Consider the following 17212-nt stretch of genomic DNA (forward strand, 5'->3'; position numbering starts at 1 on the left):
GACGTTGAATGAGGAAGGGAGTAGTTGGGAGGGTTTGGAGGGAAGTGTGTTATGTGAAGGAGTAGTTGAATAGGATTGATTGATTGATTATATGTGTGTTGAAACCAAGGTATTTTAAAGAGTTGAGTTGAGTTGAAGAGCTATAATCTCAACAAAATTGAGGAGAAAACATACCCCTTTTATAAACAAAGCTCGATCAACCAAAGAGCCCCGCGTCTCTTCTTGTTTCCCCTCGCCTCTCACCCCCCGCGTCGAAGAGATTCCGAAGTGACGTTTGGGCGTGCGTGTGTATGCGAATCAATTGGTGGATTGAATGAATGAACATGGACGATTGCGACTCGGCGCAGCCTAAAGCAGTGATCCGAGGTAAGCGTTGAAGAATAGTAGGCCAGTGGAGAGGCTGTACTGTTCTGTACTGTGTTGTACAGTTTGGACTAGTATGGATAGGTAAAATGATATTATTGATAATAATAGGTTTTCGTCAGAGAAAATGGGGGTTGTCAAAAAGAAACCGCCATGTTTATGTTGGGTTGTTGTTTATTGTGGTGGTGTTGGAAATGCAAACCAAGGTAACGCAACGCAACGTTGGCGGTTATGATCAGCCGAGAACTCTTGGCCAACGGGGTCAATTGACGGAATTACTGCTGAATCGAGTGGTGGCATGAGTACTCTCCCCCCTGTGCTGCTTTTGTATTCTTGGGTGATATTTTGCCTGTGAGTTGCGTCGAGTTTCATTTAGTACTTGTGGTATTCTTTACACCACCAAGACGACAAACTTGTATAGGATGGCAGCAACTCAATTCGTCCAGACATAAGTCCCTTATCACAAGGAAATAGATACTGACTTTGGGAGAATCCAATGAAATAAGATTCAGGTCACGCAGTTTAATCCCCATCCTGTCGCGGGCGCATCATGAGTGCGTCTGTTGCGAGAATTATCTCATGCAGTTGCAGGGCTGCATAGGTAGCTATTGCCCTGTCTTATTCTACAGAACAGGGCAGTGCAGCTGCGGCGTCTTATTCCCTGGAAGCGCGTCTCTGAGTTGCCACTGGAGCTCATGGTAGAAGCGAGTTGATTCGAACTATGGTATCCTTTTGGAGCTGGCGACTTTCTTGGTAACTCTTGACTGTTTGATGCGACGCGACGCCCACACTCATGACTCTTTAATTGCATCTGTTCTCGTTAACTAGCAAAGCTGCTGCATGAAGGGACCTACCTACCCTACAACAAACCAAGTCGCCCAAAACAGGCACTCCAGGACCTTTTTCCTGCTGACCGAGCTGTGACTGATGGGTCGTGTTACGAGCTACAACCCTACCAACGCCCGCAGTGGAAATGCATATCACAGATGGAACTAAATGACGCCATTTACGCATGTCGTCTTGGTCCTCCTATCAAATCTTGAGAAGGAATCCAAGTGAATAGGCAGGCAATTGGTCGAGATACAGAAAGTGAGCTGTGTTTCTGATCCATGGATGATACGAAGCAGCACCTCGATGGTGATTCGTCAACTGAAACTAACATGTTCTTGTTTATTCGGACATTAATCAACAGGCATGTGAAAAATAACCGGGACTTGCAGGGTAGTCAAGAGAGTCTTATTCGATGTCATCAAGATGATGAATGTTAGCGTGATACACGGCCATGCAGTCCCCGCAAGTAAATACTACAGGCTGATTAGCATACTCACCGTGTTTGTCTTCGTAAAAGATACCTCTGCATTGATAATAGCTCAAGTTTTGAAATGCGGGGAAATAACAATTATTTCTCTCATCATGTCGCCTCTTAGCTCTTTGCTTCTCCCTTTCTCTGTGTCCTGGGACAAGATCTCACAAAGACGAGAAAGGAACACATACACATGTTGTTTGTTATCTATGTAGCTCAAGAAGAGGACATCAGCTTTGTTGCATTGCATTATCAATTGGTAGCCTGTGGCTGTTACCAGTAATAAGTTGTACTCAACAAGTAACAGAGTCAAGAGAACACTGTATACAGTCAAGTTCGTAACTCACATCTTGCCTCTCACCAGCATCTACATGAATCTAAACCCTTAACGATATGATTCTCGCACGAGAAATGACAAAGTCACAAATCTTATATGGATTCTCAAATACGTTACCATGAGCTTCGTAGATACGCTATGCGGCGCAGGTCTCTCTCATATAAGCAAGCCGAAGCAGCCGCTTGTCCCTTGTGGATCGGATCATAAGAAACGTTTGCAGGTTTTGTTGGCCATCAATTACAAACGAATGTATGCGTACGTAAGTTGAGATGTTGTATACAGTACTTTCTGAACGAGGGCCGCGTTCTTGCTGGTGGAGAATGAGCTGCAACGCATCATACAGGAGTCATTTAAACATGTATATCAGGCCTTGGGGACCACAATTTTTTATTTTTTTTGATAAAATTAGGTCTCAGTAATGTGTCTTGAATGGAAAGTGACGGTTCAACTGGGTCATCCATCGATACAAACAGGACTTGAGAGTCTACAGTGAAGCATGGCAACTCTTCAGAATACATTGATAACGATGGATCACGATATCGAAAAGACGTTAACAGACGAAAGCTTTGAGGTTCTAGCATCACAAGCCAATATTCTTACACGTGCAATTAAGAACGACAGAAGTCATGAGAGCTCACTCTGGAGCATCTGACAACCTGTCTCGCTGTTTATCTCAGAATGGTTACAACTGCAGCCACCCTTGCCAGAAGCCTGCCGTGACCATCATGATAAGAATGCACCAGACAATGACCACTTTGAGATGAGCTGGGGGGAAAGACACTTCTCCTTAGTGTCTGCGCAAGTTTGTCAAGTTGAGGAAGGGGTTGGTCGTCTTGATTATCTTGTGTGCACGTCCATGTGTGTAAGTCAATTCCTCAGCACCCCAGTATCTTGTTACCAGGAAACGGTCGCCAATATGATGGGACAGAACTGTCGTAAGCTCTACCCACCTAACAACAAAAAAGATAGAGGCTGGATTTGGCAACTCACAGGGGATATCCATCCTCGGTCTTTCATCCTTTGTTCCAGGAATTGGTGTTGGGCCCATGTTTCCCGAACGTATGAGTGAACTCTTATTGCCAAAGACCTATTTACATTTTCTCACGGCACGTGTACTTGATCTAGATCGTTTGTCAGGCCGCGGCCCAGAAGATTATGATCATCATCGTGGGTCGGTTTCTCGATGGGCTCTCAGGTAGCGCATCCATTGCTGTATCTGATGGCACTGTCAGAGATATCTTTAATTCCAACAAGATCCAGGTGCCCATACTGATGTTCTGGTCGCATCCTTTGTCAGTCCTTCGGTTGGGTTCTTGATGGGAGGCCTCATCAATCATAATGTTGGCTAGAGTTGAACCTATTGGACACTGCTAATATAGGTAGGCATTCTATGAATAGCCATTGTCCTTTTCGTCCCTCAGACATACTGTAAGTTTTTGACCAAATCAATACAGTAGATAGTTAGTATCAACTTACCTTGGACTGTTTAAGATTCCATCGTGCTAAGATACAAAGCAAGGCAAGCTCGGAAAGAAACATGTAATGATAGATGGAAGGTTCTTACAGAGCAGGCGGAAAATACAGCTATCAACGCGATCGGACGATCTCTCCTACGCCCCTTTCAGCTTCTCACCTTCGAGCCGATGTATATCAACTTGTGCACATTCCCAGCCATACGTCGGCATTATTTGCCTACTATTCGGAGCCTTCCCTCTTGTCTTTGGTAACATCTATGGCTTCAGCCTCCACCAAGTTGGCCTTTCCTTTCTGGGCATCCTCGTGGTCAGGGTGGCCGCTTCAAAACTCGACCCTGTGTGGCACTGCATCAGGAGTAATCTTATCCACGAGCTGAGCTCAGAAGCAGGCGTTCAGGGCAGCAGCCAGCTCGAGTTCAGATTGCCACCGGCGATCGTGGGGGCTCTCATCGTGCCTGTTGGCGTCTTCACGTTTGACTGGTCATGCCATTCGTGGGTACACAGGATTATGCCCAGTATTGGATCAGCCATTCTTGGATCTGGGCAAGCTAAGCCATCTCATCATTTCATCACTCTATGAAACTTAACAATCGGCAGGCCTCAAGGAGGCGTAACTCGGGGAGCACTGGGCTTTGGACCGTCCTACTCAAGTTGTGGAATTGTCTCAACACTGTGACTGAGACAGGAACCAAATTCACGGAATCACACTCGTACAAGAAAAGCCAAACGTGAGTTTTTGGTCTTAGTAACCGCTTGGTCATGCCTTTTGAATCTCGTATCTCCTAAACTTGTGTCTTGACCAACTGCAGCTAACCGCTTGGGCCTGATATAGAATCCTTCTTGTGTTTAGCCGAGTCTTTGGGGTTCTTGTAAGTTCAATCGAAGGCCTTTTACCTTCTCCGGTTGTACAGAGGCTGTGACAGGCTCACCACACGTTACACTGCTCTTCGCATGAGTTACTCTGCTCTAGTGTCTGGAATCATGACAGGACTGTAATGAGATACCATATGCTGATCTTGATGGGATATGTGGACGCGCATCCGTAGTACAATGCCGGTGCATTGGCTGCTAATGCCTTTCTATGTTGTGCTTTTGCTGATAAGCGACTGGTATCCCATCTTATCCTATCGCTCCTTATTGTTTGTCACTGCAGCTATAAGCTAGCTACCTTTACCTACAAGGCTTGGTCTTTTTATAAAAACAGACTGCTGACTTTCAGGTTACACTGGTGCATTTCCCCTATTAAGCAACCAGATGCACAGGAAATGTAACAATCACCGAGCTTCTACACTATTGGTATTTATAAAACCTATTATGATACCCTTCCCGTATCGATTCTTTTGTTACCAAAAGCGAATCAGGGTACATATTTGCTTACTTTACTACTTCTTAAGAGCACTATTAGTAAATCGATGAGTGATAGTTTCGTCCTTGTTTCCGCACCACTGGAAAAGACGCCAGGCGCCCCTGAACGGAGAGGCTACTGCATCAGTCAGATGAGTGCACAACAGTAAGATACACTGAAAAAATAATGCTAGTCATTGAGAGGCGTTGGTGGCAGATATGTGAGTGGGCTGATGGTTGATCGCCGGTTGTACAAAAGAGGCTGGTGTACAGTAGCTCCCATGCGTGAAGCCAGGAAGAGTTGAGCGCTGCTTACTCCCAGATTGCAAAGTGATTCACTGCGATTCAACTCTGTTAACGAATATTGACCAAGATTTGACTAGTCCATGGGGAAGTGAAGCCGATCTTCAGCCAAGATCTGCTTGACCCGCTGGGGCAAATGCGGGGATGCAGTTGGATGTTGATAGACATGCATGACATTACTTGATTCAAGACCATTGACAGCCAACAAACATAAGAAGATGATTTGATAGTGTCCAAGTGCTAAGCGATTTCTTTCCTGGACAGGTCAAGTCATACGAGTAGGCCCTAGTAAACTGCCGACAAGGTTATATGCTTGCAAGAATGTCAGCTGTTTCAACTAGGTACGAGTTCGATAATCTTTCAGCTTGACGACAGCCTGCATGGCTTTCAACTGAACATTATCTGCTGAGGTGCGAGATGAACCAACCACGGCTTTGGTGTGAAGAGCATAGTCAGGACGGACAAGGGTGTCTGTCTGAGCCTCCTAAGTCCTACGAAACCAAACTTAGAATCTGCAAGTCCCATGATGTTCGGCTATCGCAGCCTCGACTCTAGGTTTCCGGCCAGCGGTATGGATCATAATATGCAGTGTTATATCATCCAACCAGATGAACACTCGCCTGCTTCTACCCGCCATAAAAAGCAAAAAGAAAGTAGAAGTCAACTCAGCTGTCCGTGACCTGGCTGTCACGCAATACAGCCGCAGCCGCAGCCGTAGGAAAGAAAGAACGAGGAGTGGTACCGACTCCAGCTTGTCGAACCAGGTATTTGAGACAATGGCAACCTACCGAATCAGTTCAACTGGTATTGTACTTGCAACTATGTCTGCGCGGTTACTTGTTTTCTACACAAAGGTTGCGACTCTATGTCTTGGCATGTGTAAGATAGACCCTGGACATGCCATATAATGACCCTCGGTCGCCGAGGCCAGGCGTCGGTTAACGACAGTTCCAGGACCCTAGGGTATCTGTGGTCCAATAAAGTATCCTTGATGTCAAAGATCCATGGTTCCAAATGCCGTAGTACTCACCGTGATGAACAACTGAGATCACAACATGGGAAAGCATCATCAAACAAAGCATTCATCATGCCCACGACAGACCGCGGCGGCCTTCCGCTTCTGCCCCACCCTGACCTCCGGCATCCGGACACGGCATAAGCAAAGCACTCCGGACGGCCGGATATTCTGGGCTGTGCATCTAAAGTGTGCCAGAGTACGGATAGCTTGACTGAGAGATGATCAAGACAAAAATTACATGGTTTACAATTTTCAGCTGCTTGCATGGGGTCAATTTCTGTTTCGGGTACCTTGCTGTGATGCTGCACACCGGCCGTCCCACACCGGCCTGTCGGTGTCAGTCGCCGGAGCAGGGGTTTTTCTTTTATCTTTTTTCGTCAATTTTTTCTTTCTAGATGGCTAGTCTCTAGTGGGAAATGGTTATAGTATTAGTGCTTTTTGGTCGTTACCAAGCTCAAACATGCATTTTATGTACTTGCTCGAGTAGAGATGCGTACCTACCTAGGTTATGTACCAATACAGACCAACTTTCAAGTATATCAGCAAGACAGAAATTGCTATCATACAACAGGGGCCAACTTGAAGCCCGAGCTATTCGTTGATTCTAATTGCAGTCGCACGAAAATTTACACAAGAATAGATAGACCCTTGTCTGATGAGGTACAGATACCACTCTAATCATATACGGAAAAAAAAACTTTGACACAAGACGTCTTAGTAGGATCTCCTTGTCGTCACAGCCTAAGCAGCTAAGCTCATCACGAAGGGTGGCTGGGAAATTAGTGACAAAATGGATCAATGGAGTTGTCCTAGCGGCTCAGCGGGATCTCTCTTAGTCGGAGCCGGATCGAGACTATTACTGCTCAAGTTGAGGAGAATTAGCTGTTTATTTGTCCTTCTTGACCGCCAAGTCAAAGATTGAGTCAGGATAGCCAAGTCAATCGCTACCCTGGCTTCGTATTTGAAACTATGACAGAGTCGAGTCGCGAAAAAATCTGATCTCAATTTACGACGGACTTCAAGTTACAAATAGAAGCCATCGTCGGACCAATGGACAGTCTCGAGTTTCCCCCAGGGCGGGCTACTCTCTCCACCGTATTACAGTAGTAGTGAACCCCGCAATCAAAAGTTTTGGTCATGATTGGGGCTCTATTTTAGCGGGTGCGAATGGATTCATTGTAGCTGTCCATAGGTAGGTTCGGTTTGCTGAGGCATAAACAAACAACAGAGCATCAGCCATTGCTGGTATTGTTAGTCTAGATATCAAATCCACATGAAACAAGCGTGATCAAAATATTTCATGATTATCAGTGTGTTGAATGTGTTATTACCATGATATTCATCTGCCACATTGACTGCCGCTGATACCCATGCCTTGTAAGGTTGTATTAATTCCAGCATCTGCAAATTCAGTACTTGAGCAAACAGGCCCTGGCTGGGAAACAATTATCCACTCTGTCCATGTAAAGTTACCTAGACAATGCGGTTATTGAATCATCTGCCTGGCCTGTCAAGTGTCATGCTCCCTGTTCAAGATTCTATGTAGCATCAACACCTCGGGACATCACATACCTACCTAGGCACATGCACAATTATGAAGAATAACCTTGGTTATTCTTCAATGCTATACAAATAGATGCTCACTTCCTAGGTAGGAGAGAAAACAACCAAGGAAAGAAAGAACAATGTATTTGTCTATTTCTATGTATTCATATCCATCCCGCTAATGCAATCCACTTTCTCACTCTATAATCCACTTTGTTGGTAATACCTACTGTACGATACATCGGGTACTTCTGGGGTCTCTAGCACGCGATTGATTTCCATGGAAGGATTCATCAATCTCTACGGGCAACTTAATGTATGGGACTGTACCCGCGGGGTTCTTCCATATATTCAATTGCCCTGCCTGTTCTATGGCGCCCACTAAATCCCCCATTTCACCAACCACCAACCACCCCACACCCTACAACACTCACTGGAACCATCCACTGTCGTCTGACCTCTGACCTCTGTTGGACGGGCTCTTTTCTCGCTGATCTTGAATTGGACCAGTAACTGCTGACGACTTGGTCTGCGAATTGCCTCGTTCGACTTTCCCTCCAGCCTACTGTCTTACTTGGCCAATTCAGTCAATTCCTTTACCTATCGACTATCGCGATCCGATTCCTCCGCGCCGCGCTTTTTCCGCTGTCGAGCCTGGTTCGCATGCCTCATCTTTGCACGACGCTACTTCTACTTTCAACTACACAGTCACCACAGCCTGCTTCTGCTTCGACCGTCGCCGACGTTGTGCGAGCTGTTGCTGTTGCTGTTGCTGTTGTGCGCTTTGCTCATTAGATTGACTAGGCAGTTCAGCTATACCACTAGGTCCAGCCGTTCCTCATGGCCCGCGGGTAACTGCATCCCATCCTTTCCTCTTCGTCATCGTCCTCCGCAACCGTAACCGCACCCCGGCCATATCGTACCTATAGCTGTCGCTCATTCCTCTTCCCGTGTCGCTCCAGTCGCCTCTACCGATGCCTACAACTGTCCTGCGTTGAACGATCATCGACCCTCCTACCGGCCATCGAATCACGTCGTCACCACGGGTCACATCCTCCGCCTTCCTTAGTGACGACACTCGCAGCCTCACGGTTCCCCTGCGACTTGCATTACTATTGATTGCTTATACGTCGCACGAGAACGCCCCTTTGTGTATCATATCCGGGTGCTTTATTGGCTTTACTTGAATACGCCCCATCCAGTATACGAGCTCGACCGATCACTTTCGGTATCACTATTACCCAAGGCTTAACACTCCAGACACGGCTGCATACAGCCCTCTGGCCTCGTTTGCGCCCAACGCCATAGTCCTACCAGATCTATACCGTACAGCTTAGGCTATCCCTAAACGTTCATACACCATCTTCACTACTCGCATAAGTGAACGGTTAAGAGATCAGGAGAAGGATTCTGTTGCGCGTTACCACGCCACCGTGGGGGTTATTGTCTGTGAATAATACGCATCGCGAATTTCATTAGACGACGTACCTGTCCCTGCTTGTTTGTGCTACCGAAGCTTGTACAAGTGTGGTTCCGCAAAGGTGCTTGAAAGGGGTACGAGGAGACTGAGAAAAGAAAAAAAAAAAGTTTCTAGGATTCGGAAGCTGCATTCCCGGGCCGCTTCGTGTGCAGCAACCTAAACAAAGTTTCGGGCTCGACTAAGCTGAGAGGAGGATATTCCAGCCGTCGCATTACCTTGTGTCAGTCTCCAGGCCTTGTATATAAAACCTAAGACACCATGCCGCACGAAATGGAGGAGAATAGCGCTGAGGTCTCGGATGTTATGTCTGAGAACGAGGACGAGACGGAAACTTTTATCAAAAACGACGACGAAAAGATGGCAGACCAGAACAATACTGAGGTCAAGAAGAAGTACGACCCAAAGGATCCTTTACGTCCAAGAAGGAAAAAGGCTCGTAGGGCTTGCTTTGCCTGTCAACGGGCCCATCTGACTTGTGGTAAGTCTCCTTGCAGCGGCCATGCCGGCAATTTGTTGGCATGCGCCAGTCATCACGACGCGAACTGTTTTTTCCCATTGTGAAGCTTGGCCCTTTCATTAGTCCGTCAGTTACCAGTATTTAGCTGGCTGACTGTTTGTGCACTTCTCATAAACCATTTATGTGAAACGAGTCATGGTTGAGATCGTCGTGCTTGAAGGTCAAGAAGAAGGTTTCAAACTGACATCTTTCCAGGAGATGAGAGACCATGCCAGAGGTGCATCAAGCGAGGTCTCGCTGATGCATGTCAGGACGGTGTTCGAAAGAAGGCCAAATACCTTCACGATGCTCCTCCAGAAGCTCTTCGGCCTGTTCTTGGCCCCAACTACAACCCCAATACCAATCCTACACCTCCACGACCCAACGCACAACGTCAGGATTCGAATGCGAGCCAGTCAGATAGCTTGTCTGCGAACGGGAGCAACTTCTTTTCTCAAGCGAGCACAACGACTTTGCCGGTCTATTCAACAGGCGCACAAACTCCTGTCGGTATTGAGGGCCTCCCCTTTAATCCTCAAGCTTCCCCAACAGCTTTCCAACCCCCAATCGCCAATCCGCACCCGCCAATGAACAACATATTACCCGCCGGAAATATGGACTTTAATGCCTTGTTTGATCCCAGTAACCCTGCCCTGTACAACTTTGACCTTGAGGGCCTCAATTTCGGTAGTCAGTATGCAGGTTGGGAATTCGGAATTCTTAACAAGATGGCCCTTGGGGCCGAGACACCACCGCGGGAGAACTCAATGTCGCAAACTCCAACAACCGAGGCCAACTATGCGGCTCTATTCGGGAATGCAAATGGGAACGCGAATGGCTTTGATCATCCCATGTTAGGGGCTGACTTCTCGGGTATGGACCAGAATAATCAGTCTCTCTATGCACAGGGAAACCTCCAGCATGGGTTACCCCACGCCTATGCCATTGCGGCTGGGCCTACAAGTCTTGCCAGCCCAAGTACAGATGCCACAGCTAGTCCCCATTCAGTCGCGGGCATGGAAGGCTCACCAAACCACAATTTCGCGGGTATCCCTACAGTTCCTGGCGCGCAGAGACACAGGCCGAAGACTGCCAAGGCAGCACCGAAGTCATACCTTGGCAAACGTCAAAGGGATTCTGCCGCTATCTACGAAAGCGTCAAGGAGCCCTATCCTTACACCACCGGATTTCACAATATGGTGGCTGTCTTGCGAAACCGTCTGCCTGCCAATAAGCTATTAAGAATTGCCAAGGCCCTTGGAGAGATTCGACCATCATTCATATCGTGTACCAAAGATTTGACCCGGCAGGATCTCATTTTCATGGAGAAATGCTTTCAGAGAACATTGGTCGAGTACGATGACTTTCTGCAGCATTGCTGTGCCCCAACAATCGTGTGTCGAAGGTCGGGCGAAGTAGCTGCTGTTAACAAAGAGTTCATCGCGTTGACGGGATGGACAAAGGAGGTGCTGCTTGGGAAAGAGCCCAATCTTAACATCAATACCTATAGCGGTCGCTCGACCAATGGGTCCAATACGCCAGATAACAATACGCAGGGAGATATGCCCACGCCTCGCCCTCAGAAGGCTACACTTGACAACAGCAACGGGCGCCCTCAACCCGTGTTCCTAGGTGAACTTCTTGATGATGACAGCGTTGTCGAGTTCTACCAAGATTTTGCCGAGCTGGCTTTTGAAGATAGCCGTGGCAAGGTACAAAGAAGTTGTAGGCTCAATAAGTACCGGTCATCTCAGAGTCTGGACATCAAATCAGAACATGGTGTCCCAAAAGACATCCAACCGAGTATTCTCAGCAGCCGAGTTACGCGCATTGACAGCGAGCACGGCATCTCAAGGATTGAGAGAGATGGCAAGGTCGAGTGCACCTACTGCTGGACCATCAAGCGAGATGTCTTCGACATTCCCATGATGATCATTATGAATGTGAGTTACAACGCTGTTGCTGATACAGGCTGTGAGCTAATTTTTACGATAGTTCTTGCCGCGATATTTACCGGACCAAGGGCCCCAGCAACTGGCGGTTTAGTCGGTCATGACTAGTGGTGGATTTAAAATACGTTGATCCCCTCTTTCTTGTTTGATGTCTTTTGACAAATGCGAGACCGCTTTCTGGCCCTTGGGGGAGGGGCCGTAGTATGAATAAGACAGGAGGAAGACACGGAGTACATACTTTTGATATAAAACTAGCTATGGTGCTATTTCACCGGTGGTTAATACCGATATTTCTCGGTCGGAAAGATGGGGTTTCGTATGATACCCAAACAGTGTTTAACAGATACAAAACATCAAATAACCAATACGTTAAATCGAAGCATCTCTTCTATGCTGCTGTTCTATCCATAACTCCTAGTCACTTTTCTTTACCCTGGTTTATCCCACTCTGTCTCTAAGCATCACGAACTAGCCACTGGACATCCAAGCGGCCCCCTACATCCTTGCCACTGATAACGCGGCCCTTCTCAGGAGCCCATGCCTCACGAGCAAGACTGTTCTTTGCAACTTCGCAATCAAAGTTGATATCCTCAATAAGAGCCTCCAGACTCTTGTAGTCCTTCTCGTCACGGATAAAGCCGAGAATGAGCAGGCGCATAGGCACATCGTAAAAGTCTGCAGTGAACTTGTGTAGCACGTGGACCTCGGCACTGCGAACCTCGTTCTTGTAGAAGGGATTGTAACCAATGGACATGACCATGGGGAAGATGTGGAAGGGGGGATTAGTGGGAGCTTCGGCTGAGAGAAGAGCATCCTCTGTGCCACTTTGGGGAGCAGTGTTGGATGACGCTGATGAGGAAGCGTCGGGGTGCTCAGAGGGGAGTGCGAGAGAGGCGTAGCCAAAGTAGACGCCTGAAGCCATATCTGAGATCCAGGGGGTCATGGCTTCATCGACGGGAAGGTTGGCGGTAGGGATACCAAGCTGGGAGAGGTTAGTAAGATGGAATAAGAAGGTGAGTATATTAGGAAGTGGTTTCGCTTTACCTCTTTAGAACCGCGACCGAAACCAGAAATGACTTTGCCTTCCATGTGAAGAGGATAAGGGGCCTCGGGACCGGCGTCCGGACCGACGACTGAAGGGCGAGCGGTCATTATGAGCGATAGAGTCACAGAAGTAGTATTGCTTAGTGATTGTTGATTTTCAGTCGACTAAGAATAATAAGAATGAGTGCTATGAAACTAGGAGAGTCTGTTGTGTGGATGAGGCTAACTATACCTAAGTCTTGGCTGTCACGCAATAAGGAAAGGTGAGTCTTTGAGTGAGTGAGTAAGTGAGTAAGAAGCTGATGGCAATTAATTATCAGAGTATAGTCAGTGCAGGTGGGGGTGGAGTTGAGTTGAATGGATGATGAGATCCAATCCGATAAATGGTGGGGCACGGCGGAGGGTCGATACCGAAGTGCGAACCGGAGGAATAGTGGCATATTTGCTTACTTACTTACTTACTTACTATATAGATAGGCAGGTACTCTGAGTGTCACACAGCATTCATCTGAGGTTTCAGTAGGTTGTACGCAATAGACTCGAAAGGTCTGAGTCGCCAATAGTCTGAGCGATGAACAAAACAGTTGAGATTAGTAAGTAGCATGTAAGACAGCGCTAGAAAGTGAGAGATATCTTCAGAAACAGAACTGCATCATATCTTGTCCCCCTTCAGCATAGAGGTGGTCTCTCAACCGGCACATATCATCTGTACAAAGTCCATGACAGACACTCTTGCAAATTGTATAACAGCAGCTCTCTTCAATATATCATACAAGACCATGGAGATGCGCCTTGTGAAGTACCAAACGATTGTAGTTCACCCCTGACAAGTTTCATTATAACCACTCAAGTTATCTTTCATTTTCGGTAGAAATAAGTAAGACACTCAACACCACCTCATACCTTCCTATGCCTTCTATGGAGCGGTCTCCGCCTTGGTCTCTGTAGCTGTAGTCTGATTGCTTGGCCACTCGGTCCTGCCTAGCTTGATGATATCGCTTGCATTGAGAATCCAGTACTTGCTCGGTGCCTTGCCCTCCTTCGCCAACTGCGCAGCTCGGATGGCCGCCTTGGCGATGATATCAGCGTCTTGACCAATGGTGTCTCTGAATCCGGAACTGAGACATCCGAGACCATTAATTGCACTCTGAGCTATGCCCTCCGCAAGACGGCTTGTCTCTCTCTGGCCCATGATCATGCCTGGCTTGAGGATCACGGCCTGCTCAAAGTCCATCTCCTTGATTGCGTCTTCAACTCCATTCTTCATCTTTCCGTAGGGTGAAGAAGCCCCCAAAAACGAGCGCGTGCCTCCACTTGAGATAAAGACAAACGTCGACACGCCTGCGGCCTTTGAGGCCTTTGCGAGTTCGATGTTCAGGTCGTGGTCAATCTTCCATTGGTTTTGAATTCCTCCTGCGGCAGCGCGGGTGGTACCAAGAGCAGAGTAGACGATGGAGGGTTTGGGCGTGAGGCCAGTGAGGGCGTCTGCCCACTTGGTGGTGTCGCTATCGACTATCGCATTGAGCAATGGAGATGTCGCTTTGGGAGCGCGTCGAGTGATGGTGTGGACAGGGTTGTAGATGTCGGATTCAAGAAGGATTGAGAGAATGTTTGAGCCGACGAGGCCGGTAGAGCCAATGATGGCAGCTGAGGAAGACATTGTGTATGTTGGCCCGGACAATAGCTAGGTAGTTTCTAGCAGTGAAGAGTTTGGTTAGGTATCAGAACGTAAGAAGCGTTTACGAAGATGAAGAGTTCACTGCAAGTGGAAGGTTCCAGTTATTAGGGTACCAAGTATCAGGAACGATGCAGGTAACATCCAGGCCCGGGATCTTCGTCTGGTCTTTCTAAAAAGCAAACAAGGTGACGCTATGGCCCAAGCGGCAAGGAACAGCCACATTGCAGGTCCAGTACTAACATCGCATCCTGTGATAAAGTTACTGTAAATGTCTAGGTAGCCATAGTAATTCTCCAAAACGTTAAGTTTTCCAGAAACTTAATCCTTCGGCAATTGAGATTATAAAGAATAATACCATTGAGAAGTCGTGAGATCAGGTCATGTAAGTGAAGCTGTCATCATTAGTAGGGTGTTACAGCATCAATCAGCACCTAATTAATTGTACCTGCACAATCGTGGCTCAGCTACAGGGTACCAGGGATCCAAGCTCTCCACAGTCTCTTTACTGTTACCCCACCAGGTGGGTTGCATAAAAACCGGTACTGATTTAGTGGTTGATATAAATATTAGATCACTCTTAACATATGTATGGCCTAAGAGTGGACTAATAATTTCGTCTGTACTACTATAAGTCCCTACTATTTTTTAGTGACCCGCCTACCCACATAACAACTCGAGCTTCTACTTCGACTTTGACTTGCGACATCATTTCTCTGCCTGCGTCTTACACCACCCACGCCTACCGTACCACGACAGCATTTCGTCGCCTAGTTGTCCTCTCACATACGCCTTGACCGACTTTTACATATATACAGAGACGATTCTTTTTCAAACGATAACACCTTGAACACCAGCAATTGCTCACAATGGCAACTCAATACGAAGGTATATTCACTAAACCCCTCCTCGACCCCTCCACCCCGACACTCAGTAGCTAATATTTTCCCTCTCGATAGTCGAACATAATGTCAAATTTGCCGAAGGCCGTCGCTCAGGCCGTCGCGTAGACATGGCCTCTTTCTTCTCCCTCCTCGATCAGATCGCCGAGCCCTCAGGCGCCCAGACCCCTCATCACAACCCTCACGCAACACCTACTCCCGTAGACACAGCCGCTCTCTTCCGACTTCTCCAGGAACAGCTGCATCAGCTTCAAATGACCGCCCCGACAGACGACAATCGCGATTTTCTCCAATCCCTTATCGTTAACCTCGAGGGCGACATCATCGATCCTCCGACTCGACTGGCAGGCGTTTCGCAAGAGTTTCTCGACTCGGTCGATCGTGTGAATCGCAAGACCCTCAAGGAAGACGACGACTGTGCTATCTGCAAGATTCCCTACCTGGAAGATGAATACTGTCTTGTTGTTGAGCTGCCGTGCCCAGGCGGTCACCAATTTGACCTCGAGTGTGTTGGACCTTGGCTGCGAAGCAAGGGGACGTGTCCCATATGTCGTCATGATCTGGTGAAGAAGAAGGAGGTTCCCGTTGTGCAGGATGACGACGAAGAGGAGGACGGCGATATGATGTATGCCTAGAGAACGACGTATTGTTAGCATTGTGCATAGTCTGGCGTTTGGCGTCTGAGCCACAGTGGATTTGGCTTTCATAGGACATGGTGAATATAAGAGATGATGAACATGACCCCGTTCAGGCATAAGAGTATCTTTATCGCGATTCTGGCCTTGCTGTTGTGCAAGTGCTTTACACTCAACACGACGATACCATCGAGCCATGTTTTCTCACACGATGATCAAGCTCTTTCTATCCTCAGCATGAATATTCCAAAGACGACTTGAGGACTTGTTCAGAGATCACAGTTTAATTCTACTTCACGCTGATGGATAATACAATCGTGACTAGAGTCTGAGATACAGACATAGCGGCTTGTTGTAGGCTTTTGGACGTTTCTTCATCTGATGAAGAGAGATGACAGGATGGGAAACGAGTATGGAACTTGAATACAGTAGTAAAGTCCAACTGATCAACATAATGCAGCCGTATGAGATTTATACGGCGTTTCACCCTGGATACAAAGGTTTCCTCCAAGATCAGGTTCTAGGACGCTAGTCACAAGAGCTTCAAGTGTATGACAAGATGTTGTTTAGGACTTCGGTAAGGTGGATTGATACCCGGAGATGTGGGGCCGACCAAGTCGGAGCTGTCTACAAAAATGCCCCGGTGCTCTCGGCATTTGAACATGAGAGACCAACTCTTGATTCCCCAATGGAACAGACACTTGATAGGTATTGTCTCAACCAACTACCAGGCGTTGTATCAATGTTCACAGCCATCCATTGGTTGATTCTCAATCACGAGCTGTATATCACAAGCCACGGCATCAAGCAAAGCATATGGCTTTATGTTGACTCAATTGCCACAATTTGGAAAGTTCATTATTGATTTTGGGTTAACGTATTTGATAAGTGAGCGTGATAGATAAGTAAATATAATAAGAATCTTAACTATTACTAAATAATATATAATAAAAATATAATAAATTATCTAATTAATTAAAATTACTTATTATACTCTTCTCTAGATACCTCTAGAACTACCTAATAGATCTTTATATTATATCTAGTCTTACTATATATATTATATTACTAAATACCTAATCTAATTAACTTTCTTTAACTATTACTTTTTAATAATTTACTTATTACTTATATATTAATATCTATCTAATTAATTACTTATAATACTTTCTTTATAGTTATAAGGTCTCTTTTTTATAATTTAATTTTTTTTAATTTTTAGTACTAGCTTAACTTTTTATTTCCCTTTTAAAGGTTTTAAATTTTATTTCTTATTAAAGTAATCTTATATATAATTCTCTTTATTACCTTAATAAAAGATTAAATAGCTTTAATAATTA

The 17212-nt window shown here is 46.5% G+C and overlaps 4 protein-coding genes across 4 annotated transcripts, besides 6 other annotated features; 2 read left to right on the forward strand and 2 right to left on the reverse strand.

The window, feature by feature from the left end:
* Positions 1-9426: 9426 nt before the first annotated feature.
* Positions 9427-11710, forward strand: FPSE_06035 (uncharacterized protein; the record flags this gene model as incomplete). Its single annotated transcript, XM_009259153.1, has 3 exons — positions 9427-9646; positions 9881-11607; positions 11660-11710. 3 exons carry the CDS (start codon positions 9427-9429, stop codon positions 11708-11710), a joined length of 1998 nt encoding a protein of 665 aa, XP_009257428.1.
* Positions 11711-12070: 360 nt separating this feature from the next.
* FPSE_06036 (uncharacterized protein) lies at positions 12071-12768 on the reverse strand (the record flags this gene model as incomplete). The annotated part of the gene is made up of 2 exons (XM_009259154.1): positions 12071-12598; positions 12661-12768. 2 exons carry the CDS (start codon positions 12766-12768, stop codon positions 12071-12073), a joined length of 636 nt encoding a protein of 211 aa, XP_009257429.1.
* Positions 12769-13099: 331 nt separating this feature from the next.
* Positions 13100-13127: a microsatellite.
* Positions 13128-13576: 449 nt separating this feature from the next.
* FPSE_06037 (uncharacterized protein) lies at positions 13577-14320 on the reverse strand (the record flags this gene model as incomplete). Its single annotated transcript, XM_009259155.1, has 1 exon — positions 13577-14320. One exon carries the CDS (start codon positions 14318-14320, stop codon positions 13577-13579), a length of 744 nt encoding a protein of 247 aa, XP_009257430.1.
* An 884-nt stretch (positions 14321-15204) lies between these two features.
* Positions 15205-15872, forward strand: FPSE_06038 (uncharacterized protein; the record flags this gene model as incomplete). Its single annotated transcript, XM_009259156.1, has 2 exons — positions 15205-15223; positions 15295-15872. The coding sequence occupies 2 exons, from the start codon at positions 15205-15207 to the stop codon at positions 15870-15872; spliced, it is 597 nt and encodes a 198-aa protein (XP_009257431.1).
* A 906-nt stretch (positions 15873-16778) lies between these two features.
* Positions 16779-16865: a repeat region.
* Positions 16866-16924: 59 nt separating this feature from the next.
* Positions 16925-17038: a repeat region.
* Positions 16979-17056: a repeat region.
* Positions 17057-17062: 6 nt separating this feature from the next.
* Positions 17063-17093: a repeat region.
* A 34-nt stretch (positions 17094-17127) lies between these two features.
* Positions 17128-17169: a repeat region.
* The last annotated feature ends 43 nt before the right edge of the window (positions 17170-17212 follow it).

This window comes from Fusarium pseudograminearum, chromosome 2, assembly GCF_000303195.2.
Source record: "Fusarium pseudograminearum CS3096 chromosome 2, whole genome shotgun sequence".
Lineage (NCBI taxonomy): Eukaryota > Fungi > Ascomycota > Sordariomycetes > Hypocreales > Nectriaceae > Fusarium > Fusarium pseudograminearum.